The following is a 27,323-nucleotide window of genomic DNA, read 5'->3' on the forward strand; positions in this document are numbered from 1 at the left end:
AAAAATTGGTACTGATGCCCCTGAAGAGCATTGTTGAGGTGAGAGCAGATAGCCAAGTGTGTTCAAAGTGTTTTTCCCCTTTTGTCCCTTGCAGAGAGTTAATCCCATTAGTCCCACAGAACTCAAGTCCTTGCAGAACCAGTTTGAAAAACCCTGGCCTAGAATATCTAACAGTCCACTGGAATTAAACAAAGGACAAAACTGGACTCTGCATGTTTTGTTTTACCCCCTCTCCCCCCAGTTCCTGAAGAAATTGGTTCTTACTTTGTAAAAGAACCAGGGATTGTTAATTAAGAAACTCAGGCTGCACTTTAAACTCAGTTTCCCACTTTTAGGATTCTTTGGGACAAAGCCCCCTAGTTAGAAGAGTTGCTACTGAAAATGGTGCAAAAGCTCAGGTTTAGGGCTGAAAGCGTCAATAGATAGCTAGGATTTCTTTCATTGCGGAAGGCCTAGACATTGTTATGCGTTTGCATAATAAATAGGAATAAACATTTTTTAAAAATCTTCACCTAGTTGGAAAATCAAGTAAGTGCCAGCTCTTGAAATAGTTCTTTGCAAAACAGAGATACCAAGTGTTTATGTGATTTTTTCTGACAAAAATAAGCATTGCCCTCCTATGAGGTTAAATTGCTGGCGTTAAAATAAAGGCAACCCTAACGTAGAAATAGGCTTGAAGCTTTAACTGAGGGTATGGTGTCTGGAGAACACCATATCATCTCATCTGGTCTGGTCCTGGTTGGACAGCCTCATGTTCCGTGCTTGGGCCGGAAACATTTGGGGCTGCCTACATTGAGGGAGCTTGTTTTATGCAACCATTTTTCCCAGCCAAAATCATCTGACAGTAAATTGCAAAAGTCAATCACATAAGTAAGCAGAAGGCAGAGGAAGATCAAGGACAGGATGAAAGAATGGGTTACAGTCATTCAACCATGAAGATAGGAGGTCTTTTTCTTTCAGTAAGGGAGCTGAAGCTATTTCTAAAGAATAAAGGACATCCGGAGGAAGGCTATGAACAGAAGTGGAAGGGGACAGTCAGAACCAAGTGGAATAGCAGAGAAACTACAAGTTCCAAACCTGGGAAGGAAAGAAAAGCAATTGCCAAGAGGGGGATTGCAGGGAAATCTATACTTATACATCTTCCAGTTCCAGGGCTGAGGTGTAATGCCAGGGACGGTCACATCGATGTATACGAGCTGCAAATAAGAACTAAGTCAGATATCTTCTGTAGAGCTCTTGCACCAAGGAGGTCAACTGAGACCAGTCCCCAGCCAATTGACATCTATTTCTGCTCACAAAACTGGACTACAAACGCTCGGTTGTGAGAGCTTGCTCCCCATGCAATAGGAATCTTCCTTGCTATTACATCTGCTCATCCAGTCAATGACAGAGGCTTCATATATTTCATAAATGCAATATAATACAGCGTAACAGGCACAACATATTTTGCAGAGCAGGTCTTTTTTTAGTAGGCTTGATCTTCCACGACCACTACCGAATCGCTTAAGCTAATCTGTAGTTCTACAATAGGTCAAGATTTCCCACTGTTTGTGGGCTAGAGAGTTCGTAATCTCTGTATGTGCTTTGTATATGCTGCATGCTTTCCATGCAAATTGTTCCTGACTGAATCCCAAATAATTTCCATAAAAGAATGTCTGAGTCCATGAAGAATTGCTGCAAGTTAAGATAGCAAGCAATATTGGCCCAGACAGACCAACCACCTGAATCATCTGAAGGCAGGTTCATGTATCACCCATTACATTCCGCTTGGTATGAGCTGTTTTTTCCTGAAAACTTTTGGCAACATCAAAAAACAAAACAAAATCAATCCCAAACCCACCCCTTGAATACTGCAGGAATAGCAGCCAGGGATAATAAGAGCAACAGACCACATTTTAAAAGTCTGATATTTTTTTCATTAAAAAAAAAACATCAAGAAGCTATCTTCATTTCCACATATTGCAAAGCTTCCAACTGAAACAGGAAATTTAGTTGCAACTCTAATCAAGGAGTCCATTTCTTTTATTTTGTTGTTCTTTTATACTTCTGGGCAGAAACTTTCTCTCCTTTTAACATGCCAATCTGATATTCATTCAGAAAATCTGATCTCAAGCAACATTTACCACCCAACCCCCACAAAACCCCCACCCACAAATGAATCCAACACTCTCCCATCCACAAAAATATTGAATGAAGGAAAATTGACCAAAGATAGGAAGAAAGCAATCTCTTCTGCCTGCCAGGGAGCCAATAAACGATACAGTATCTTTCCCCAACCTGATGGTCTTCAGAAGTGCTGGATTACGACTCCCAGAATTCCCAACCAGCAGCTGGAGGTGACCAGTTTAAGAAGGCTAATATATAAACACTGCCATCTCTTGGGGTAATTGATCAAGAAAGATGGTCATGTCCATCCCAAGAACCCCTACTTTTATTTTAAAAAAAATCTCACCAAGGTCATTGTTGTTCATCATGGCATTGGACGCCCGAAGTCTGGGTCCCTGTTGAGTGAAGTTATAACCAAACTTCAAGAGAGACGTGTTTTTTTCTAACATACTGGCAATCTCCATTTCTACCTTGTTGCCCAAAAGTTGGCACTTAAAAAAGAACAGAAAAAAAATGTTTGCATAGAAGCACTTTTTAATTTTAGTTGCTTATCTTTATTTCCTGTTTCTTACTTCAAAGTTCTAAATTATGCTTATCTGTAATCAGAATAAAGATTTTTATGAGAACTAAAGTGAATCCCTGGTATTAACAACCACAAAACCTGAATTTGCTACTGAATGTAGTAGTCACAAGTAGTAGTCACAATGCTTTTTAACATTCATATTCATGTATATAAAATTCATGCCGGCAATCCACCTAAAAAAATCAAAATAATGTAGGAGTCAGTCTTTATTTCTGTGTAAAGCTGATGAGAAAATCATTTCAGGTTAAAATGGGATTTTTTGTAGATGGAAGTCAAAGGTTTTATCACTCGCCAGTGGGGCAAAATCTCCACCCCTCTGAAGGAGCTCTGCAAGCTTACCAAAAAATCCTTCTTTGCAAATTGTGCAAATAAGACGACCAAGATGTGGGCCCATCTTCCACTCAGTTATGTGTACCTTGTGTGAGGTGGAGATACTTGTTAAGATTCATATTACCTTTGCCCCTATATAAATAATCCATCTCACTTGTGGCCTTTATCTGCATTTCAAAGAATCTGTTATCACCTGGATCCCATATTGTACTAAACCATCATGTGGTATATTTGGTTTTGGCTTACTATGATATGTAGGATTTTGGTTGGTAAACCATAATTTTAGAGTTAGCAATATGTGGAGTTGCAGCCAACAGCAATTTATTCAGGAAACCAAGGTTAAACGAACCAAGGTTTAGCATGAAATAACTTCAGTCAGCATCTTAATTTAATGCTTGTTTTGGATTCTTTTTTTTAATATATAATTTTTATTGAAAAAATTTCCATAAGTAAAAGACAAACGTAAAGAAAAAATAAGGAGAAGAAAAATAAAAGGAAAAGAAAGAAAAGTACAAAAAGCAAAAAAGAAAAAGTTAACTAAAGAAACAAGAATAAAAGAAGTGACTTCTGACCTTCTTTGTAACAAGTATTAACAAACTCATTACCTCTCCTCCCTCTTTGGTATTACAGAAATCCCTTCAGCCCCCTATTTAATCTCTTTTCAATCATCAAATCCATAAATCATCACTTCACTTTTTTCTATTTTCAGCAAAAAGTCCATAAAAGTTTTCTAGTCTTTTAAAAAACTACTTATTGTTTTGTCCCTGACCAGACAGGTCAGTTTTGCCATTTCTGACATCTTCACAATCCATTCCTCCATTGTGGGAAATTCAGTATTCCTCCATCGTTGTGCATAGAGTATTCTTGCTTGTTTTGGATTCTTCATGTTCACAAGCCCTAGCACTTTTGCTAACTGATCTCTCTACAATTGACTGATTGTGCATACTGTTCTTAAGGAATTAAGTGGTAGCCCTCAACTGACTTTTAAACAAGATGCTTTCGTTTGTCCTTCTTACTTCATAGACAGTGTGCCACTATTTTTTTTCTTTTTCTTCTGCCTGACCTTCAACAAGCCATGATCTTCTCCTCTGCCTTCTTGAAAGACCACAAGCTTGCAGGATTATGCCTAAAGGAAGGATGTGGCAGTAGAAAGGAGAGGGTTCAGCAGAAGAGAACAGAAAGTCCCCCTCTATTATGCTGGAAAAAAGGGAAGATATAGTAGGAAGAAAGGTTGCACGTGACTGGGATGGGAAGAAAGATAAGCTACAGTAAAAATAAAGGAAGAGGCTAATGAGGTTATCTGTAGTCTTGGAGGCCCAAGATTGTCTGGGAAAAATTAAGATCTAGAGAAGCCAGACCCTGAAGGAATCTAGACTGAAACTTCTCTGGAACCTGTGCTCTGGTAATATACTGCTCCAGGCAATCAACAATTTAAGGAATTGCATGATAGAATGAAAGATGTTTTGTGCCAGGTGTGACCCCCCAACACAACTGGAAGCCTTTGACTGAGGATATCAAAGAGTGAAGGCACACATACCATTTCTAGAGCACTGCAGGCACTGGAAGCATCCATGATCCTTGTCTACGGTCTGGACCAGTGTTTCTCAACCTTGGCAATGTTAAGATGTATGGACTTCCAATTCCCAGAATTCCCCAGCCAGCCATGGGAGTTGAAGTCCACACATCTTAACGTTGCCAAGGTTGAGAAACACTGGTCTGGACAGACCTATTTCATCCCTAGCCTGAATGTAAAAGTCAAGCATGCATAATGCTCACTAGCTGTTCCCTCTGATAATCTCATGTATCTTCCCATCTCAGTTTTGTAATACAAAGCCCATTAACAAAATGGAAGAGCCAGTTAATGCCTGGACTGTAAAATTGGGAGGAAGCTGGTCTCATTCTACACAGGTTACCTGGTTGTCAATTTTGAGTTCAATTAGTGTTGCGTTGTGCTGCAGTGCTTTTATCAGGGCCAGGATTCCAGATCCAGTAATGAAATTTGATTCCACATTTAAGCTCTTCAATACGCTGTTTACTTTTAACATTTCTGCCAGCGCCTTCCATTGAAAGAGAAAAACAAAGAGAAAAGCAAAATACTTGTATATTATTATTGTTGCTAATTACTTTAAACAAAGGTTTAATGATAACATCAGTAGTACTGGAATGCTTATTTTGTCATAAATAACTACACTGCTGAGTCAAACAGAGTTTTCTATTCTCTTTATACCAGTGATCTTTTGGATGACCCTGGGAAACCCACAAGGAAGCTTTGACACATCACAGGTTGTTGTATGGAACATAAGCAGTGCCCTGCTGGATTGGACCCCTGGCCCATCTAAATCAGCAGTCTGTTCTCACAACAGCCAACCAACTGCCCTAGGAATTCCCCTAGTTGTACAAAGCAAAGGCAGGATATAAATCTAATAATGAACAAACTAACATTACTAAGATTATACTACATGTGAAAATGGAAATTAGCTTTTAGTGATTAGAAATCAACTAGGAGGATAACAATACAAGTCCTCAAACTTGAGTAATGTTCAACCTGAGAATTCAGCCATAGAGAGTTCTTCATAAAGAAGAATCTTCATGAAGAGTACAGCATTGTTGCCAAAAAAAAAACCTGAAATCAGCCTGAATATATGACAAGCCTCAAGAGTATAAGAAACCTTCTAAAAGGGACCTTGTTCTAGCTCTAGGGACTTGTATTCCTTAGGAACCCGCAATCTTTAAGTGGATCTTTCCAATGTACACTTTTACAGAATGAGTTCCTCAGAAGTTGACAGCTTGGGAAGCTCAAGGGACCTAGTCCCCTTCCTGCTTTATCCATTGCCACAATTCCTTTTCTTTCTATCAACCACAAATATATCTCAAACAAACAGCTTATAATGAGTATGGTTCATTAGAAGCAAGCCATAACCATTTGAGTAAGGACTAGTGTAGTTCAAAGAGCTGTGTAACCCTTATTTTCACCCATGAAAAGCATAAAATCACCGAGTTGGAAGGGACCTCAAGCCATATAGCGACAGCTCTTATTACCTGAAAATTCCTTTAAATACCTAATCTGAATCTCCTTCCCTGCAGTTTCAACCCACTAGTTCTGATCCTACTCTTTAGTGCAGCAGAAAACCAGTTCACTTCATCCTCTATATGACAACCCTTTTTTGGTCTACATCTGAAGACTGCTATCACATCCTCTCAGTCATCACTTCTCCAGGCCGAATGTACCCATTCTTTTAATTGTTCCTCCTAGGATTTGGGTTCCAGTCTCCTCGCCATCTTGATAGCCCTCTTCTGAATTCACTTCTGAAAAGGCAGCATCCTTACATAAGACTTGCATTCCAACCAAATAGGCTGTCATTAAAGCAGACAATCCCATTAAAAGCTTTTCTGAGAAGATTAGGTGTAAGCCATCTGACACTTACAAAAGCAACAGGGTCATTGCTTCTTGTTCCTACTATGCTGAACTTTTTCACATAGGTATTAGTCTTCAGAGCTTCAACGTAGGCTTTCAAAATAGGTACAGGAATATCCTTTAAAAGAGAAACACCAGACAAGGATGTTGTGAGCTGTTTTACTGGGACACAACCACATATTCCAAGGAATCATGGAGCTCCTAAATCCATGTCCAGTGATACCCTTTAAATCCTTTTCAAACTTGCCAGTTCGGTGCTGCCATGCTGCCATTCCCCTGCTGAGCACTGAACTTGAAAATAAAACCATTTAGGACCATTTTCAGAGGCTGAGGGTGGGAGCAGAAGGTAGGGACCTCAACTTCATTTTAAAAACAGGTAGAATAAAGCAGTGGTAAAATACACTGCAAAGAAAACCAAGCAACTGCACTTGGAAAGTAATAAGTCCTTTTGGTCCTTCTGCCATATTTTAGAATCTTCCTTGATTTAGAATTATTGTCCAAAATATGCCTGGAACAAAACATGTGCAAATAACATAGCAGTCACTTGGTTTTCTTTGCAGCATAAGCTTTGTTTCATATGTTAAATGTCACAAAGACAGACATGAAAAGCATCTGTCACATTAATGCCAGTAGGGGCCGTGGTGGTTCAGTGGTTAAGATGCTGAATCAGAGGTCCATTAAGGTCGGCACCTCGGCAGTTCGAAACCCGAGAGTGTGAGCCACGTGACAGAGTGAGCTCCCGTCAACTTGTCCCAGCTCCTGCTAACCTAGCAGTTCAAAAGCATGCAAATGCAAGTAGATGAATAGGTACCACTTCGGTGGGAAAATAACAGGGACATGAAAGGAGCCACCTTGGGCGTCCCCCTGGCAACGGTGACGTCACCAGCAAATCCTCTCAATACAGAAGCGCCTTGGTAGGTGCTTCTGACATGGAAAAAAAAACAGTAATGCCTACCATATTTTCCCTGAAATGATCAACTGCTTTTGATGGAATGAACAATAAGTATACTGTTTTAGGACTACAACCTCAGTTTAATTTCTACTTCATGATTAAACTGTAGTTCTGGTGTGAAAAAACACCTTTGTTTCAAGTAGCTAACTTTCCAGAGTCTGTTTATTTTTAAGTAACGGAGGGAAAAGTCATTTCTTTTACTCTCTGGAGCTTCCTGGGTCATGGGGTGGGAAATGCAGGTCCAACCGATAAATACTTGAACGGGAGACCATTCAAGGTTGGCCTGGGACATCTTAAAAAATCTTGGAAGAAGTCAATAGTGAGCCACTTCGGTCTTATTGTGAAGAACCCCCTATGAGTGTATTCTTTTAGCCATCAGGTATTCAGCTCAAATTGAGTTTTTTACCTTAAGGACTGAGGAAAATTTTCAAAGAAAAAGAATGGGCAGAATAAGAATTACAGGTTCCCATTTATAAACACTCTTCTATACATGCTTATCTCCCCCCTTCCAACTTCAGTGTGATGCTTAAATTATTGCAACCAACAAGATTTAACACAAATAATTTTCAGAAATAAAAAGTAGTTCTGCCCATAATTCTGACTGTTTTAAACAAAAGGCTCTTAGTGGTAATCATTCAGAATTACAGTTACACCTTCCCAAAAAGAGCAGAACCAAAATATTGCCTCTGAAGTATCAGGTATCCAAAGAGAGAACTTTCAGGAATGCAATAGAGCAAAACACAAAGACTAGCTATTAAATAAAAATACATTAAAATCACCTGGCTTTGAACTTTCTCTCTGAATGGTAGATATTTATGTAGGATAATTTATGTATGGAAGCACTGAAATATTATTATTTAGCAGCCAATTGAAATTATAGACAATATCTTGTTTTCCTAACTGCGTGAAACAAGTCTAAGCTATTGGCCAACTCTGCAGGACTTTCTATGCAAGTCACATTTTGATTCTCTTATACAATCTCATTCTTTTCAAAATGGCTCCTTACACAGGAAGTAGGCAGAGGCCCCTTCTGCCTACTCAATGCAAACTCAGGTAGAGAAGAATCCATACCTTAATATTATTGAGATTGATTTCCTCAAGTTCTGGATCATTGTTTTTTACTCGTTCCAAAGTTTCTTCTACATTGGTCGAATTTGGTTCATCAGGAACTGGTTTATACTGGGTGGGCTTAATTATACCTACATGAAAAGAAGTGCATGAATAAAAGAGATAAAGAGCTATGGTCCATTTGCTTCTGACTAGTGGTACAATGAAGAAAGAGCGGGTACCTCACTCTTACTCCTGCAGGTTTTAACTTTGGATCTCCTGAATCTCTCAACATTTCTAGCTGCATTTGTTTTACTGGGGGCATAAATGGAAGAATCTGATTCTTTGACATTGGATCCTTATGCAAATAAAATAAGTTCAGCACCAGCCACTGATGCAGTTTTAAATTTCTATGGACGGAATGGGGATGAAAATATCTTCATTGTTCTACAGAAACACATGGAACAGATTCAGCTTTGGTAGCTTAATAACTAAGCTGCATTTTTTATTCTATTCCCTAAAAAATGCTTTCATATGCCTCTTACACATGCATAGAGCAGACAGCAACTCTGGCTTTTTTTAAAAAATTGAAATCTACTTTCAGTGTAGACATTGTCAGTGTATTTTCTTCTTTAGTAAATAACAACAAATTATATGTCATGGAAGAGACTCCCCCCACCCCAAGAAAATAGGGGAAAAGGTTTTAATATTATATAGGCATGTATTTAGAAAATGTGTTTCTGTCCGATCAAATTCTGAAATGTGTATTTATTTTTCAGAAACTTTGATGCAAATAAATTTAACATTTCTACTATATCAATAATTCCTACATTCTCAAGTGATCTGCTCTGTAGAAGGGAACATGTTTCTCCATAATCAAGCCTAGATAGAAAGCACTAACCAGTAACATTCCCTGGAGTTTATTTCAGGGAAATGATTTTTCCAAAGGCACATGCCCCAAAAGATGTAGTTATGAATTCACTTTATGGATGTACATTTACTATAGAAGCACCACTAGCATCTTTACCTAAAAATTGAAGGTGATTCCCTGAAAGAAAAGCTAAGGAGGAAAGAAAAAAAAAATCCTACCCAATGCCCAGCTTCCCCACCGTGTCAAACCAGGTTTGCTGAATCCAATTGAAACCAAATCTAGAGATTCTTACTGCCCTGACAATAAGGCCCCTGACCTACTTGAATATGTGTGTGTACACATACCTGCCAGAACTCCAAAAACAGAGCAGAAAAGATGTTAGCTAATTAAGAACTACTAATTAAAATTATTGCTTGTAAAATAAGATACTCCATTACTATTTAATTAACACTATCCACAGATACCAACCATCCTCTCTCTTATCCACAAATGCAAACCATTCTCACAAACAGAAGACATGCAGAGACATTCCCTTCCAATAGAAACACACACACACAGAGGGAGGGAGGAACAACTAAGATAGAGCTGAGGCAAGGGGAAAGCTGTTCTGAAAAGGAAAAGAAAGATTAAATGATTAAAAAGAATGGTCCACCTTAACTCTACCCCTTTTATGTCTATGTTGTGATGTCACACATGCATACAAAGGGGCAGAGTTTGCCTTGCAACAGCACAAGGCTGCTTTTGTCATTTTGATGAAAGCACTGGATTTTGGAGATGCCTAGGAAGAGAAGGCAAGAGAAAGGAAGAAAAAAAAAATGTATGGAGACAAGGCTGGGGGAAAAGAAGTCCTATTTAGTATTACAAAAGATTTAAATTCAACAGGTGAGAAGCCTTCCCAAACAGCAGCTAATTTTTAGACTAATCTTCAAAAAGACTCTGTGGTATTTGGAGCCATTTGCAACTCATGCTTATTCTTTTGTTTTCACTATCTTCTTCTGCTCTTATCAGCAAATGTAGGGACCCACACAATTATTTTGGGGGAAAAAACTCCAGATATAAGGGGTGGGCAATTATCTGGATTTGAAGGGAAAAATGTGATTCTGAGTAGTGTGGAAACATAAATCACACCTGTTGAGACCTTCTGAAATCAAAAGTATCTTCACTGAGTATGACACAGGCACCCTCACATATTCTGAATCTGCTTTCCCCTCTTGAATCTGGATTGCTGTACTGTCTTATTAACTATGATAACAACATTGCTGCTTTTGACTCACTTTGCTAAACTATTGTAGTGTTTCAAATCTTACTTACTATCCAATCCTTCTTTGTTGACTATAGTTGTAGTCCCCCGTGCTTCATAATATTGTTGGTTACTCATCAACGTATGCATGCCAAGAATAGCTACATGAGAAGAGAAAAAAAAACAAAGGAAGTTAAATTTATAGATTTCTCCTTCCTGGGAAGGTGATAATCTGGCCAAGACATACAGCGGCCTAGAAGAAAATGTGAAATAACAGTGATAGATGATTTTATTTATTTCGAAAGGAACTATCGAGAAGATCCATTGAAGCTCAGCACAACTTGTATGTTCAAACAGGATGTGATTCCTTGTTCCTTCATAACTGTTTTGGCTAATTAGAGTTTGTTTTTGATTTCTTTAAGTATGCAGCAATTTACTACATTGTGGATCCCTAACTGATATGCCAATTACCTATATATCCTATTAAATGCGAGAGAATTACCCTGCATCCACCCAAAAACCTATGGGAAACAGGAGTGGAATGAATACAATTCTCTTCACCACTTGGCAAGATGCTATAGCTTACCAAGTAGTTGTAGGCACACAGTAATACATTACCATTTAGCAAAGACTCAGTCACATTTGTCCTCTAATTCCAGTATGAGTAGAATCTGAGCTATTGCCAAAATTTTAAGGGCATAATTAAATTTCCCTTTTGCTCTCAAAATAAATAAAAGCTGGACATCCTTATTTGATCTCAGAGTTAGTCCACACCTAGCATTTTATTCTGACATGCTTTCAATAGCACATGAAAACATTAATATCTTATTCCTAGATTAGGAAACATGCAATAGTAGTACATTTGATAGCAACTTTTTGTTAGGAATATAGTAAGCTCTAGGATTCAAATACATATTTTGATACAGACGGTATTAAAGATCAATATTCAGTTGAAGCCAGAACTTTTCCTTTTAGGATTAATGGACAAACAGTTATAAAAAAGCCATGGAAGATGGTTTCACTATATGATTACTGCAGCAAGATTACTATATGCACAGTGATGGAAAGATTCTACACTACCCACCATGGAGGAATGGTTGGTGAAGTTGCTTTTGTTGAAATGGATAAATTGACCTCTTTGATTAGAGAAACGATATTATCTACATTTATTGGTGATTGGAAGCCTCTTATGGACTTTTTGTGTAAAAATGAAAAAAATGAACTTGTGATACATGGTTTTGATGATTAGACAGGACAGATTATAGAGAGAAGAGTATAATATGTATTGTCAGAGAGGTTAAAATATATTGTACTTAATAACTGCTGTGAAGAATATCGGAAGCCACATATATTTCTTTTCTTTCTTTTCTATTTTGCTTTAATTTTTTTTCTTTTCTGGCACTTCCTGCTTTTTTATTTCCTTCTTTTCCCCTTTTCTTTCTTACTTTCTATTAGTTTGTGTTAGTTTTTAATCTTCTTGTTTAAGAGTTTTAATAAACATTATTTTTAAAAAAGGAATACACTAAGTTCTGCAGTACCACAAGTGATAATTATATGTTTTTTAGCCAGTTATTTGCACGTATGTGTTGCAATGAGCACCATCTTAGAACAGGCATTCCTGACTGGTGTATAAGAGAAGAGTGAGTGGCTCTTTTCTAAAACAGTGCCAACCAGCCAGCCACAACTTTTGCAAGCCCCTAAAAAAAATTCAATTAATTAGGGAGAGATTTTTAAACGAATAAAATATCTTAAATTTTCTTGGTTGCATGACTAAGACTACAGTCCTAAAAAGGGCTTGTCAGGGTGCAAACCTATTGGGATCTACAGCTGAATAAAAAGGATAAACTTACACTGAAAACATTATAGGCCTAAATTCTACACATACGAATTATCATCATGGGAAAATTTCTTGCTTGCTGGCCACCCAATTAGTGAGATTCTGGCAAACTCATAAAATTCTGGAGCCTGCATAAAATAAAAGCCCAACCACAAACTCATCGATGACATTCCACTCAAGCAACATCAATATTATCTGTCACATGACAGGCTTTCCTCTTTCATTCACTGTTACTAGGCCTGGGCTGTGAAAAGCTGGACAGCTGCTGGATGGCAGCAGAGAGATACAGAAGACTTTTTGCAGCCCTGATTTGGTAATCCAAAGAGAGCCACCTGAGATTATTCGGCAGGGTTTCATAAGCATAATTTCCTGTGCTTAATTTGCTTGGGAATCACGATGGAACAAAGATATAATCTGTTTTATAAAGAGAGATTTTAGAAGGCTGAATCCGTCTGGGCCGTGAGCTCCCTAGCAAGGTGCCATCTAAGTAGAAGCAGGATTGTGTAGAAGCTTCTACAAAACCTGGGGCAAGTGAGAACCAGTCTTACTTTAGGCTGCCTTCCTTAAAAGACACAACAGTTGTGAGGCTGTGCTAGGTGGATCCTTATCCCAGTTCCAGATTTCCCATGAGCAATTTGTGAATTTGTGGCTGATCTGTGGCAAAGCCTAGGTCTCATGTTAAAGCAGATGAAACCAGCAATGACATCTACTCCAGATCAAGCTTTTGCTGAATTATCAGGGAGGGAGAAGACAGCAGGATTCACTGTCACAAATTCTTTTGTTTGCTAGTACAATCCCATCTCAAACACATCTGCAAATCTGGCTCTCCTTGCTTAGAAAATCCTGTTTCTGCAGGAAGGTCTACTGTTCTAGCAGTTAACTTGTACTACTACACACCAGCAAAATGAAACCAGATGATGGAATGAGCTGTATTCTAGTTGATTCAGCACTTCCAAATTGTCCTCTGCATAAAAATATGTACCTTTACATATTTATTGTATTATAAGCTCTAGCTTCAGCCAGATGTTCAGCAAAAAACTCAGAGCCAGATGTTCAGTTACAAAGGACCCAACATTATATATCTATATATCAACTTGCTGAAACGTATCTTCTAAACAATCCCTTCATATTATAATTTTTTAAAAAATGCAATCAAATTTATCTTTAAAAACATCAAACAAGACAATTACAAAAATATTTTTCTTTTCTTTTCCAGGCTAGTGGCTTCCCAATTGAAGTTTTTTCAAGAAACACTACTAAGTTGAATTGGTCTCTTGCGATATCCCAGCACTTTCAGCAGGGGCTAGAAGGCATGACAGCACATCTTACAATGTGTTTGATGCCTTATTTTCTCTTTGTGCTGTGTGTTAATGAGGGCTGTGGAACTTTTCTACCAGCTGTCTCTCATAGAAATGTGTCCTGCAAGTGCTGTATTCTCCAATGGCTGGCTGTACAGTGCAAGGAAAACCTGCTGGTGACAGACCAACTGTTTGGACATGTGTGTCTGTATCTGTCCATGTCCCCACACTACTGTTATCTTTTCAATCAGGGGCCCTAAAATGCTGCTGAGAATCCTAAAATACATACTTGGAAAATCACTGACTTGGAAAAATGTGCTAGCAAATAAGAATGAAAACAATCTATAAAAAAAGAATTTGCCAATTCAACTTGAGATTTCAAAGAATATCAAGCCACCTCTTGATATGTTTAACAGCCATAGGTTTTCATTAATCAGCTTTTCTCATATTTCTCTATGGCTTCAGTCCAAGAACCATGATATATAAACAAGGCCTCTGTATGCTTTGAAAACAATTTGGAAGAGATGCCTGCCTCTCTGGTTGCCCTCTGACTTGCTGGTGTCACCTGCCCCCACCCTCCTGTGCTGTGGGGAAATAAGGCCTACATATTTGATTGGCCTGCCCTAGGCAACTTAAGGACCCAGAGAGACTCCAGAGAGAGTGGGCAGTTTGGCAGAGGCCTTGGTCACAGCTTGTAATGGGTGGATCTTGGACTTGTTGCCCTTTGTGGCCTCTCCTTGTGTGCCAATTGTGGGCTGCATCTTGGCTTACCAAGGAGCTCCAGGAGATGAAGCTCCCAAAGAGACGGCTGGAGCACCACTGGAGGAACTCGAAGAACAAGCTGATCAAACACAGGTAAGAGCCCATATTTGGGATTATCCTGTGGGGATAAGGACAGCAATATTCCTCTGACCTTATTGTGTCTACCAATTGGACTACTGCAATGTGCTTTATATGGGGCTGCTCTTGAAGACCACTTGGAAGTTGCAGCTGGTCCAGAATGCACAAGTGCAACGCAGGGTATGTCCTGTTACACTCTGCAGGCTGCACTGGTGGCTGGTAGGCTTTTGGGTGCAATTCAAAGTGCCGGTTATGACTTACAAACCCCTTCATAGCATATGGATATTTGAGGGACTGCCTATCTCCAATGATCTCTGCCAGTCCAGTAAGAGCAGGCGGAAATGGTACCCTTTGGGTCCCCTTGATCAAACATTGCCATTTATTGGGACCCAGGAGGCCTGACTTCTCTGTTGTGGCACTTGCCCTCTGGAATGATATCCCACCCAGAGATCTGTTTAGCTCCCATCCTGATGATGTTTGGCAAATCTTTAAAACCTGGCTGTTCTCCCAGCCTAGAGGTAGAATGCTTGTGGAATCCTGGAAGGTTGGTTGTTGTGCAGTTTGTCCAGACACTTTTTAAAAATTGTTATTGTTTTCCTATTTTAAGCCACTCAGAATCACTCTGCAGTTGAGTGGCTTCTAAATCTACTGAATAAATAAAATTAAAACAAATATATCTTACATGCGCACAGTACCAGTTGGTTATTTATTAAAGCAGCCCCTGCTTTTTCAGGCTTCCATACAAGCCTGAAAAAAGATGCATCTGCTTTAAGGTATCAACACATCCAAGTTAACATCTAATGTCTAATTGAAGTTAATGAACCCTTAAACATCTGAAAAAAAGATGGATTTCTTTCTTACAGTAGAAGTGATTGTTAAGTTGAGTAAACACACACACAGTGCCTGCGTGAGAGTGGAGCTGGGGCAGAAGTCTCTTAGAAGTGCCTTAGAAAAACGGGATGCTTCTCAGGATGGGTGAAAATGCAGAGAAGCCATGCTGAGACCAGTGAAGGAAAGGTAGCACAATGCTCCAAGTTCAACTGGGGCAAAGGAAAGTTATTTGAGGTTAAGACATTAATTTAGCAATTCATTTTCAATTCCACAAATAAAAATCTGGATCTGAAAATGTTTGCACAAGTAACTGAAATATATATATTCATGGTCAGCTACTGAGGGCAATTAGAGACCACAATTGTGGAGCTGGTCAGTGTAAAACATGTTTTCATTTAAATATTTAAATAGTTCCTCCTGCAACTACAATTTTAGTGCTATATATTCATACTATACTATATATTCATTGTGCTATATATTCATTGCAGGTGTATATTCAGCAATATTGTAATTAGAATAAATACCATCACCATGGTGCGTCATGGATGAAAGAAGTGTCAGTGTAGGTCCTACACAAATTCTTTCAGCATACTGTAGTCTTCCATGTAAGATGTGCTGTGTATGTACTGTAATCTATTCACTTGAAGTGTTATGTACACAGGGTCTGCTATGAGATATTGTAATTTATCCCAAACAATTAATCGATGCAGCATTCTCTTTAGAATAAAACTGAAGGCTTACTCTTAATATCTGAAAAAGTTTACTTTTAGAAGGTACTGTGTCTGAGAAGAGCTGGGCTGCACTGGGGATACTTAACTGCGGCGATTACAGCTCTTGCATTTATTCCATTAAAACAAAGCAAGCACAATGCAGTGACTCATGCAGAGATATCACTAGTAGTTTGTTCTGAGGATATCTGATTTTGCTATCTTGGCACTAGAAGCAACCACAGGGATGAATACATCCAATTCAAAGAGGTAACAGAATTACCCAGTCCTAGCAGAAAATGATTGGAGGAGAGGATAAGGCCAGGGTCATGCACATGCTGCAGATGAGCAATGCACCAAATTGCCAGTGCAAATATGGTATGTAGATCTATTTGTATGTTTGTATGTATAAGCATTTCTCTTGGAATTCCTGGGGTATTAAACATGGATTTGTTTTTGGAAAGGGCAAGGAAAATCTATACTGTCTCTGGGTAGAAGAATCAGTTACTGCTCTTTACAGATATGCAGGACTACTCATGAGTAAGTATCCCATCGTGGCATGTGAAACATAAGCTTGGGGTGCATTCATTGGTTGCATACCCAGTTTGCCATTTTAACACAAGTTGGAGTTCTGGCAGATGTTTACTCATGAGTGCATGGGCAGGGGGATTCTCCAGCTTGCCGGTCTGCATGTGATGAAGGAAATGTAGAAGCCAATGAACAAGCCTTTGGTGGAAATTCCAATTCACAATCCAGACAGCTTGTGCAAAGAGAAAATGCTAAAGCAGTAAAATAGTTTTGGATAGCAGGAGGGAGCAGCAGGCCTAATGCAGTCTTGCATTCCTAAAGCAGGACTATGAGGTCACTGGCATGGTTCTCTTACAGTCCTTCTGCAACTTCTGCTGAGATGGATGATGTCATGGAAATATGAGAGGAAGAGACAGCAGGCTGGAAGAAACAGACATAGTTAAAGCAGGAATGGGTTGCTTCAGTGAATATGAGCAGAACAAAGGGAAGGGGGTTTTAGTCAAATCAGAGAGATGAGTGTTAATTCACACTTTTGGAGAATAAGCCAGATAAGATAGAATGGTGAAAAGGTAGCCCTGAGCCCCAGAAGAAAAGGCAGGATATGAATCTAACAAAGAGATGCACAGTGGCTTCCTCTACTTCTTTCTCCACACTAACCTGCGTTGTGACAACATAATGCTCCATCTTTGCCTGGACAGGGAAGAGAAGCCACAACAGCAGCATGCTGCAGGCAGTTTGCTGTAGGCATTATGGAGAGGAAGAGAAGAGCTGACCCCTTTGAGCACCATGGATTACAGAGGCACCAAAGTACAGTAAATCTTTGGTTGAATGGACCATTCAGGGAGAGGGGATGTCCATTAAATCCAAATGCCCATTAAACCCAGATGTCCATCATTTGCTTTGATTTATGTCATTTATATCACTATGTAATTGACATAATGGGTATCATTCGCAGTTATATCTTGAAACTTTCAATTTAATGGACAGAGCTAAGGTGAAGTCAAAACAAAAAATGTTCACTGTATACCAAGCCCACTAAACCAAGGATTTACTGTACTTTAATACCAAATTTGCTTTCCCCAGGAGGCAGCTCCGGTATGCTTTACTCGTATTAAAACTTCTCATTTGCACTATTTTCTATATTTGATAAAATCTAGTTTTCCCGCAGTAAAATAATCTATCTACAGATGTCTCTCCTTTTCTTTTTTCCGTTCTCAGAGAAAGCTCAATGATTTCCTGCTTTCCCAACTTTCTCCACAGCTTTTCTAGTCCTTGCTTTACTTTATAAAAAGGTAAAGGTAAAGGTTTCCCTTGACATTAAGTCCAGTCGTGTCCGACTCTAGGGGGCGGTGCTCATCTCCGTTTCAAAGCCAAAGAGCCGGTGTTTGTCCGTAGACACTTCCGTGGTCATGTGGCCCTTACTTTATACTTTCCATGAAATTAATTTACTATGCTGGCAAGATGGCAAGGCACAAAATGGATCTTATTATTCTTCCCATCCCAATATCAGCTTAAAAGTCCAACCAATCTCCAGAAACAATACTTACCTTACGCCTTCCCAGCTCCTACCCAGCCAGGCTATCTGGACTGCAAATGGCTTATGCAGTTTTACAGCAGACAATTAATGAACCCTTGGTCTGAGGTGAGCATAAGAAACCACTATATTTTCTTTTCTTTTTGCAAAGGAGTTTGGATGCCCAACCACATATGCTATCCTCACTTGCTTTCCAAGCCGTTTTCAAAGGACTTTCCTGGCCAGCCTGGCAAAATCTTGTGTGCGAGAGGATAGGGAAAAGTCGTAAGAGGAACTGAGGGAATAAGCAGCTCATTTTGCCATGCTTCTGTTCTACTGGAGAGAAAAGGCTTAGCCAAATTTTTGTATCCACAAATTTTGCAGTCAAGTAGCCTAGGACTGAGTCATTGAGACTTTAGTGTCTCTGCTCAACCCTTTGACTGCTTACTCTGCTGTCTCTCTGCAGTTACAGCAAGAAGAAATATAAACCTGGTCAGTACAAGGAGGGGAAAACGATCATTTAAAACACATACATAGAAGTCCCTTATTGGACTTTCTTCCAGGTAAGAGCTACTTATATCATATTATAGACTGGCTTCGCATATTGTGTTGGGCCAAAATGCAGTGTCCTTGATTCTGTTGGTGTGTTATGTGAACCAAGCCATTGTTCATGACTCAGCATGTTGTGTGAACCAACCAAATGTGGCTTAGTCAACAAATCAGGGCAAAAAACTATACCAATCTAAAATTTGTTGTCCCCATTGCTGATCCTTATTATGGTGTTTTGTTTTTTGGTGCCTTTGACTCAGCCTTGACCTCTGACGACTTCATGGACAAGTCCACACAGCTTTCTTGGCAACATTTTTGGAAGTCACCTAGTTGGCTTCTGTGCTTCAGACAGACCTAAAACTCAGGTGTCCTGATTTAATGTGCTGAGCAGGTTAAACAAAGTCATTGATTAAAGCCTCTGGCATGGCTGCTGCTGCTATTTGAGGTTTATTATTTCCAATTTCCCTAAATTAAAATGGCCTGCTGGTGCTCCTGCTTTGATGGCAACTTTGTTCAAAGCTTTTCAATGGACAGGAAGAGTGGCCAAAGTCTGAGCAACTTGTTCAGCTGTTTCTGCCACAAGGGGGAAAAAAAGAATGGTGAAGGAAAAGAGTTCCTTGGAATCCAAAGGGAGTGGAGGTGTTCACACTAGCCTGAAACGGACAATAGATGCTGGATCTTTCCAATTCCTAGAGGTCACTTGATTGTATCACTGATGGAATAGTCCAGAGCAAGGTTTCTCAACTAGGGTTCCATGGAAGCCTAGGGTTCCGCAAGAGGTCACTAGGGGTTCCCTGGGAGATCAGGATTTATTTAAAACATTATTTCAAATTCAGGCAACTTCACATTAAAGAGGCAAGGTTCCTTCTTTATTTTTAGTTTAAGAACACTGTTAGTGTATATCTACAGGCCTACACATGGATATAATAATTTTGTAACTTCCGGCCTATACTTGAGCCTGAATGTGCAGGGGGTCCCTGAGGCCTGAAAAATATTTCAGGGTCAAAGGTTGAGAAAGGCTGATCCATAGACTTGACACATCTTGGAGCTGCCATGGCTGCTTGTTGACTGAGGGAGTAAAACACTTCTTTAATACTGGAATAGCTAAGTATCAAACTTCCACACAGCTAAACAAGATCAAGGAAGCAAGACTTATATATACTGTATTTCAGTAACTTCAGTGCTAATCTAGGATAATTACAGAATCTTGTAAACTGTAAAAGGAATTTTCCATTTATAGTGAGCAAATTAAGATGGAGGTTTTTTTGAACTCTTTGAAATGCTTCTTCCCAGGTTCCTCTTCACCTGGGCTAAGTTGCCATTTATGAAACTGACTCACAGGCTATCTCTTGATTGTTATGTCTATGTTCTCCTCCCTTCCTCTCCTAGACTCCCTGCAATCTCTCACATTAAGGAAGTTTTAAGTCTGCCTCATTCATGGTAAGGTAAAGGTAAAGGTTTCCCTTGACGTAAAGTCCAGTCGTGTCCGACTCTAGGGGGCGGTGCTCATCTCCGTTTCAAAGCCTTGGAGCCGGCGTTGTCCATAGGACACTTCCGGGTCATGTGGCCAGCATGACTCACGGAACGCCGTTACCTTCCCGCCGAAGCGGTACCAATTAATCTACTCACATTTGCATGTTTTCGAACTGCTTGGTGTGCAGAAGCTGGGACGAGCAACGGGAGCTCACCCCGCCGCGCGGTTTCGAACCGCCGACCTTCCGATCGACAGCTCAGCGGTTTAACCCACAGCGCCACCGCGTCCCCAGTTTAACCCCACAGCGCCACCGCGTCCCCATGCCTCATTCATGGACTGAGGATAAAAAGAAGGCAACAGCAATGGTGGAACAACAATATACAACTGTCGCTGGGGCATGTTCATAATGTGTTTAGAAAAGAAAGGTCTGCTAATGCTGAGGAGTTAAAGTAAACATCCCTCACTTCTAAGTCACCAAAATCAGCCCTGTGAATTTAAGGGTGATTTTCTCACTAAAACATTCCTACATTTAAAAAAAAAAACCTTTCTCTGGCATGGAGGAGAGGAAGTTAACTCAGTTAACTTCCTCTGTTAAATCTGGGAAGAGCATTTCTCTCTCACAGGAGAGAGCCAATCAGTGTTGTTCCCTAGATAGCAGCTTTTGTTGCAAGGTCGCAGAATTATTTCTCCACTCCCCTATAAGACCAGAAAAGGAAAGGGTGCAGCCTAAGGATCCTTAATATTTCAGAACAGTTACACCTATTTTTACCTAAACATAACCATAGTAAAATAAGTAGGCTGTAAAAGCATGTAGTCCCTTTCCCCTTTTTCTTCTCTCATGCATGAATTCTCCTGAAGACTTTGTTCATGCCAAGAACACTAAGTCTTTTAGAATAATGACAATTGCAACGACGACAAAACTAACACATTCCGCCTTGCATCTTACCAGCGATGTCACAGAGCTCAGCATCTGAAGCATTTGCCAGGGCTTCCTCCAGTTCTGGTTCCAGAGTTACACTTTCCAAAACAGGATCAAGAGCTTTCTGCTTGGGGACCCAGATTTTTCCTATAAATACATGAAATGGTAACAGCTTCAGCTCCATTCCAGCAGGCTGGCAATTGTATAGTTTTTACCCTCCTAAGGGCCTACCTAGGTGGTTCTTTCATGGTTACCAACTTTCTAAGACTGTAAGTACTAAGAAAGGGGAAGAGGGTATTTCCATTGAGACCCTGTTGTATGAAAAGGGGCGGTTAAACTCTTCCCTTCCCAATTAAAACCATCCTCTCTGTCTAGCAATAACTCATAGGAAAAAAAAGTCCTACTGGGTGTGAGATTTAGATCAAGATTCAGAACTCACAATGTGGCTGCTAACCTCACAGTTAAAGTAGGGGTTGGGTTTTATGTAATTCCAATTCAGTTTAGGTTAACACAAAATAATTTTTTACAGAATCCTCCTTCTAAGACTGCCTAAATATGGTTGGTGTTCAGTTTAAAATAGCAATGGAGGCAGAGTGTCCTTTGGGGGCCTGGCATCTACAGTGATATCCTAGGCTCTTCTCCAAATTCTCATTCAGGCCTGGCCCTTTGAACAGCAAACCAGATTCCTTTCTTATATTTTCTTCTCCCTCCCACTCCAGCTTTCTTTTAAAAGTAAAGTGATGTCATGAGTACTGATGGCGAGCAAGGAGGGGGCCTCTATCCAGGGGGGAAAACGCATGCGTAGTACTGAGGAATTAAGCAGCCATTCAAAGAGACACAGAACAGACCCGCCTTGACTTTTGGGGTTTATCTGTCTGGGTTTTTCCCACGCTTCTTCAGTTTGTTAGGATTCTGTCTAATGTAGCAGTAATAAACACTAGAGACCTACTCCTCGTCTCAGCGTGATTTCTGACTGTTAGGACAAGTTTGTCTTATTGGTGGTAAAGATAAAGGTCATTTTCCCACTAGCAATTTACAGCACTTTTGATAATCATCCAACCATTGTTGTGCCCAAATAACAGTAATGAAGAGAGGCAATATGTCACTTCAGTGATGACTGGGATGAGGCTTTGAAGATGCTCTAAGTTACTGGTGTGGAAATGGCCAGTCTACTTCAAGTAGTGCTTGACTGCTGATGAGTACATGTCCATGCAGCTCTCTTACCAATAGTATGAAAACGGTTTGCCATTGCTTTCTGGGATTTTTTTTTTTCACTTTCTAGTCTACCCTTGGGATTCCTTGGAACGCTGTTTCTCAACCTTGGCAGCTTGAAGTTGTGTGGATTTCAACTCCCAGAATTCCCCACCTAGCATCTTACCATAATAGCTCAGTAAGATGCAAAACTAGCGAGGGCAGGGGGGTTTTCACGCTGTGGAACTTGTAAATTTAAAAAAAAAATTCCCACAACCCATGATCAAGAGGCAAAGCTCTAATGATAGAAAATTGGCTGTGTTCAAGTGAACTTTTCTTTCTTTCTTTTGCCTTTTTGTCCTTAGTCTTTCACAGAACCCCATCAAGTTCTCATGAAACCACCAGGGTTCCATAGAACACAGTTTGAAAAACTCTGATTTAGGGTACTTCATAGAGAATGGAAGGGTAGTAGAAGAGCCTCCTAAAGCTGGTTCCTTCCCATAATTCCAAAGGACATTTTGCCTGGCAGTTCTGCATTACAGCCCAAAGCTGCAAAATGGCAGAGAAAAAACAATTTATTTATTTATTTATTTAATTCATCCCCATCCATCTCCTCCCATGGCTATTATTTTCCTGTAATACATTCCACTATCTTTAAATGATTTAAATACTTATCTGAAATTGGGAATAAACAGACCCTAATTAAGTCATCATCTAAAAAAAAATGAGATATACTTTAAAAAGGCTCCAATTTAGTGGAAAAGAAAAGAAAAAGGAAATTGATTGATAATGACTATTTACAATTCTTTGCCACAATTATGTATAGATGTTATCATTAGCAACATTCAGGACGCATTTTTGATTATACTTTTCTTTCAACTGAAACCTCTGAGTATGGGAAGAATAAAATGTTTAAGACCTTAGTGGCTGCCTCAACCTGAGGTTTATGCAGTGTGTGCCATGTTATTATACTTCCAACCCAACACTTTTGAGAAAAAATAAATGAAAAGAAATAAAAATCCTGTACATCCAATACATTTTAGCAAAATTTTCAAATTAAGCGTACCAACACACAAAGGAAATGTGTGTAGGCAATGGCTAAAATGCCATCTTTACTGGAAAATGGAAAATGAAGATTATGAAGGGAGAAATTAGAATGTTTTTATATTTCTTTGGGCAATTTTTTTCTTGTAAGAGAGAAAAGATCTGGTTTTGAATGGAAAGCAAAAAAGCAAGGCATAATGAAGAACAAACATAAGGAAAAAGGTTCCTTTTTATAAAACAGTGCAGTCGAATGTCTGTAAAAGAGAGAGAGAGATGCTGCTCCAGGCATGGAATGTGACATGGGAGCTATTTTTGTTCCTGATTCCCATAAGATGGCATGAAATAGAGGACAAAGACCATGCAGTCCCAGCTTGTTGGTGGAGCAAGGCTAAATTTAGGCTCACGTTGAAGCAACTGCTCCTTTTCTCATGAGGGGAGAGGAACGAAGGGACAATACTGTAGAACAGTGTTTCTCAACCTTGGCAACTTTAAGAGAATTCCCCAGCCAGCATGTTGGCTAGCTAGGGAATTCTGGGAGTCGGAGTCCACACATCTTCAGGTTGCCAAGGCTGAAAAACATTGTTGTAGAACAAGGGCTTGCTTTTAGGGATCCTAGCCATACAATCACTACTCTATTCCTTGCACTTGATTTTATTTTAAAGTAAAAGGCAATCTGAATATATAATACAACTATTTAAACTGCTGTGGGAAAGAGTTCTGCAAATTTTTGTATCAGAACAGAAATGGAATAGGATATTTAGCTAAGAGTATCTTTAAGTTTATCAGTATGAGAAGAAGCACAGCATAAATCAATATTCTGGATGGGACACAGCACTTCCAGAATTAGATAAGGTATGTTTAAAGTTATATTTTAAGTCATGGAAATGTTGATCAGCTAATGCAGATTTACTTCATATGAAATGGAGATGGCTGATAAGGAGTGAGTATTGAAGGAAATAGCAAATACAACATCAGAAATATTAGGCATAGCATTCTGAATGTTTCCATTGCTGACCTTCCTTAATTTGACAGAAGTCATCCCAAATGTTACAAGATCACTTATTATGAGCTTATTAATTATGGCAAAGTAATGGAAAGATGTACATCCTCCATCAACAAGAGACTGGCTAGTGAAGTGTCTGGATATTGGCAAAAATGCCTAATTTGATATAAAATTAGGCCAAAAGACATAACAAAAGAAGGATTACGGAGAAATGATTTTTATACCATGTTGGAATGTGTATGCCAAGATACAGTTGTAATTGAAATTATTCAACCCCCATTGCAAATCAGGATGATTGTCAAAATGTACAGACTTTCAGCTGTTTGCAATGAACAAATCAACAAAAGCAACTGAAATAGCTCAACACAACGAATGCTTCAAGTCGTGCCCCAAAGTCAACTGAAAATGCAACTTATCATGACTTCTCCAGTCTCAAAATTATTCAACCCCTTCATGGCAAGCATCTTCAGTACTTAGTAGAGCACCCTTTTGCTGTTATGACCTGCTGCAAATGAGATGCATAGCCAGACACCAGCTTCTGGCAGTGTTCCTGAGGAATCTTAGGCCATTCCTCATGAGCAATGGCCTCCAGTTCAGCAATATTCTTGGGTTTGCATGCTGCAACCGCCTTCTTCAAATCCCACCAGAGATTTTCTATGGGGTTCAAGTCAGGTGACAGTGATGGCCACTGTAGAATCTTCCAGGACTTCTTCTGCATCCAGGCCTTAGTGGAATTTGAGGTATGCTTGGGATCATTGTCCTGTTGGAAGGTCCAATGACGCCCAAGCTTCAGCTTCCTTAGAGATGGCATGACGTTTTCTCCTAGGATTTCCTGATACTTCAGTGAATCCATCTTGCCGTCCACCCACTGCAGGTTTCCAGTGCCAGAGGATGCAAAGCAGCCCCAGAGCATCACCAACCCACCACCATGCTTAACTGGAGGCAGGGTGTTCTTTTCAGCGTATGCTTCATTCTTCTTCCTCCAGACATACCGCTGATGTCAGGCTGAAAAGTTCCAGTTTTGTTTCAGTGCTCCACAGAATAGAATCCCAAAACTTCTGTGGCTTATTTATATGATTTTGAGCATACTGGAGCCAACTTTTCTTGTGCTTTTGGGTCAGCAGCAGTGTACGTCTTGGAGTTCTGGCATGGGAACCTTCTGTGTTTAGTATGCGCCTTACTGTGCTCACTGAAACCTCAGTGCCTGTTGCCACCAAGTCTTGCTGCAGGTCTTTTATAGTCACCCAAGGGTTTCTCTCCACCTGCATTCTCAGAAATCTGGTTGCAGCCATTGACAGCTTCCTTTTTCTGCCCCATCCAGGTAGTGTCACCACTGTTCCTTTAACCTTGAACTTGTGAACTATGCTTCCAACGGTGTCTCTAGGAACATTCAGTGCCTTTGCTATCTTGTTCCTTGTTTGTAAAGGGTGATTTTCTCTTCTCTTACCTTTCTGGACCATTCTTTTGACTTAGCCATACTGTATTTCTAACATGCAGTCAAACGTGACACTCAACAAACCCCTAGCCAGTTCAGGTATTTCATGTGTTCCAGCTCAAGCATACCTGGTGCAACTAATGAAGACCTTGATTAGTTGCATCAGGTATGCTTGAGACAACACCTGTTTTGCATACTGTATGTGTGCTGTTGTGACGGATTCTATTCAGGGAGTTGCATAATTTTGAGACTGGAGAAGTCATGGTAAATTGCATTTTCAGTTGACTTTGGGGACACCACTTGAAGCATTTGTTGTGCTGAGCTATTTCAATTGATTTGTTCATTGCAAACAGCTGAAAGTCTGTACATTTTGACAATCAACCTGATTTGCAATGGGGGGTTGAATAATTTCGATTACAACAGTATGTGCCCCCCATCCTCTACTCGCAATCCAACTGGAAGTTTTTCTGAGCAAACACTACTAAAATGAATAATCTGTTTCAATAGGACATGTTCAGGAGAATGTATCGAAAGGCTAAACCATCTGCTTGTCACTTACATATTACAACTACAACCCCAGTTTGGATTTTGAACCCCCAGTCCTACTGAACATGCAAGAAATGTAACAAATGCACCTTAGAATGAAAATGCCTGTGGGCACTTCTTTAATCAGCTTAATCTAAATTCTAGAACACACATTCCCAGAAAAGAAACCCTCAAACAGCAGTGGTGCTTGTTAATCTCCTACCTCTTTTCTCTCCTGTGAAGGGAACCAGATCATCTCGGTCTTTAGTATCATTTGCCTGCTTCTCCAAATGTGCCAGAAGAACATCTCTATTAAAGGGGCCTGTGGGTGTTTTCTTAGTCTGATCTCTCTGTCTCATTCCTGCAGGTAATATTGCATTCTGGATTTTGGAGAAAGGAGAAAAAACATACAAGTTCCATGATCATTCCCCATCACCCTTTCTTTTTGAATGAAATCCCACTGAACTCCCACATGCTAGCTGTACCTAGTTAGTGAACTGGAGTAGCACTCACCAAATCCTAAAATATGTGTAGAAAAGTTTGTTTGTTTGACCACCCAGTTAACGAAGTTTAAAATGCCATCAGAGAACAATAACAAGAGAATAATTAAAGAAAATGAACCCAAAACAGAGAAGCATAAAAGACAAGGAGAAAACCAATCAAACAGTCCCCCATGGGCTCAGCTAATCTCCCATCCTCCATCCCTGGGAAAACAGCCAGGTTTTGAGGGCTTCCCAAAAGGCCAGCAGGGTCAGGGCCAAACTAAGCTCAAGTGTATGGTGTTCCAAAGGGCACGTGTTACGATTGAAAAGGCACATTTCCAGGGTCCCGCAAGAGAACATTCTCTAATCAGTGGGGCCTGGAGCACGCCCCTTCTGCCAAATCTGATGGGGCAGGTTGAGCCCATAGCAGAGAGAAGGCCCCTCAAATAAGCCAATGTAGAGAGCCAGGGAGGTGGCCTTGAGGCAAATATTCAGAAATGGTTAAAAAAAATCTTTTTGTCCAAGGATAAAAACATTCCTTATGTCCGGGAACAAAGATACCATTAACAAGAAACTCAGGTTGGCCCCTCCCTGACTGACTGG

General features: G+C 39.8%; 1 protein-coding gene across 4 annotated transcripts in view; it reads right to left on the minus strand.

The window, feature by feature from the left end:
* TMOD1 (tropomodulin 1) overlaps positions 1–27,323 on the minus strand; it is a 37,498-nt gene that overhangs the window by 1,334 nt on the left and 8,841 nt on the right. Inside the window, exons 3-10 of one of the 4 annotated variants that reach the window (XR_010067301.1) lie at positions 26,462–26,618; positions 21,068–21,187; positions 10,616–10,705; positions 8,458–8,585; positions 6,445–6,552; positions 4,933–5,076; positions 2,453–2,597; positions 1,078–1,196 (exon numbers count right to left, since the gene is read on the minus strand). Coding sequence is in view for 3 of the 4 variants with exons in the window: in XM_063294805.1 (XP_063150875.1) it covers positions 1,132–1,196; positions 2,453–2,597; positions 4,933–5,076; positions 6,445–6,552; positions 8,458–8,585; positions 10,616–10,705; positions 21,068–21,187; positions 26,462–26,618 (957 nt within the window). In the remaining variant the exon portion in view is untranslated. The remainder of the gene's footprint in view (positions 1–1,077; positions 1,197–2,452; positions 2,598–4,932; positions 5,077–6,444; positions 6,553–8,457; positions 8,586–10,615; positions 10,706–21,067; positions 21,188–26,461; positions 26,619–27,323) is intronic. The other 3 variants (XM_063294805.1, XM_063294806.1, XM_063294804.1) reach the window with 3 other exon arrangements.

This window comes from Candoia aspera, chromosome 2, assembly GCF_035149785.1.
Source record: "Candoia aspera isolate rCanAsp1 chromosome 2, rCanAsp1.hap2, whole genome shotgun sequence".
Lineage (NCBI taxonomy): Eukaryota > Metazoa > Chordata > Lepidosauria > Squamata > Boidae > Candoia > Candoia aspera.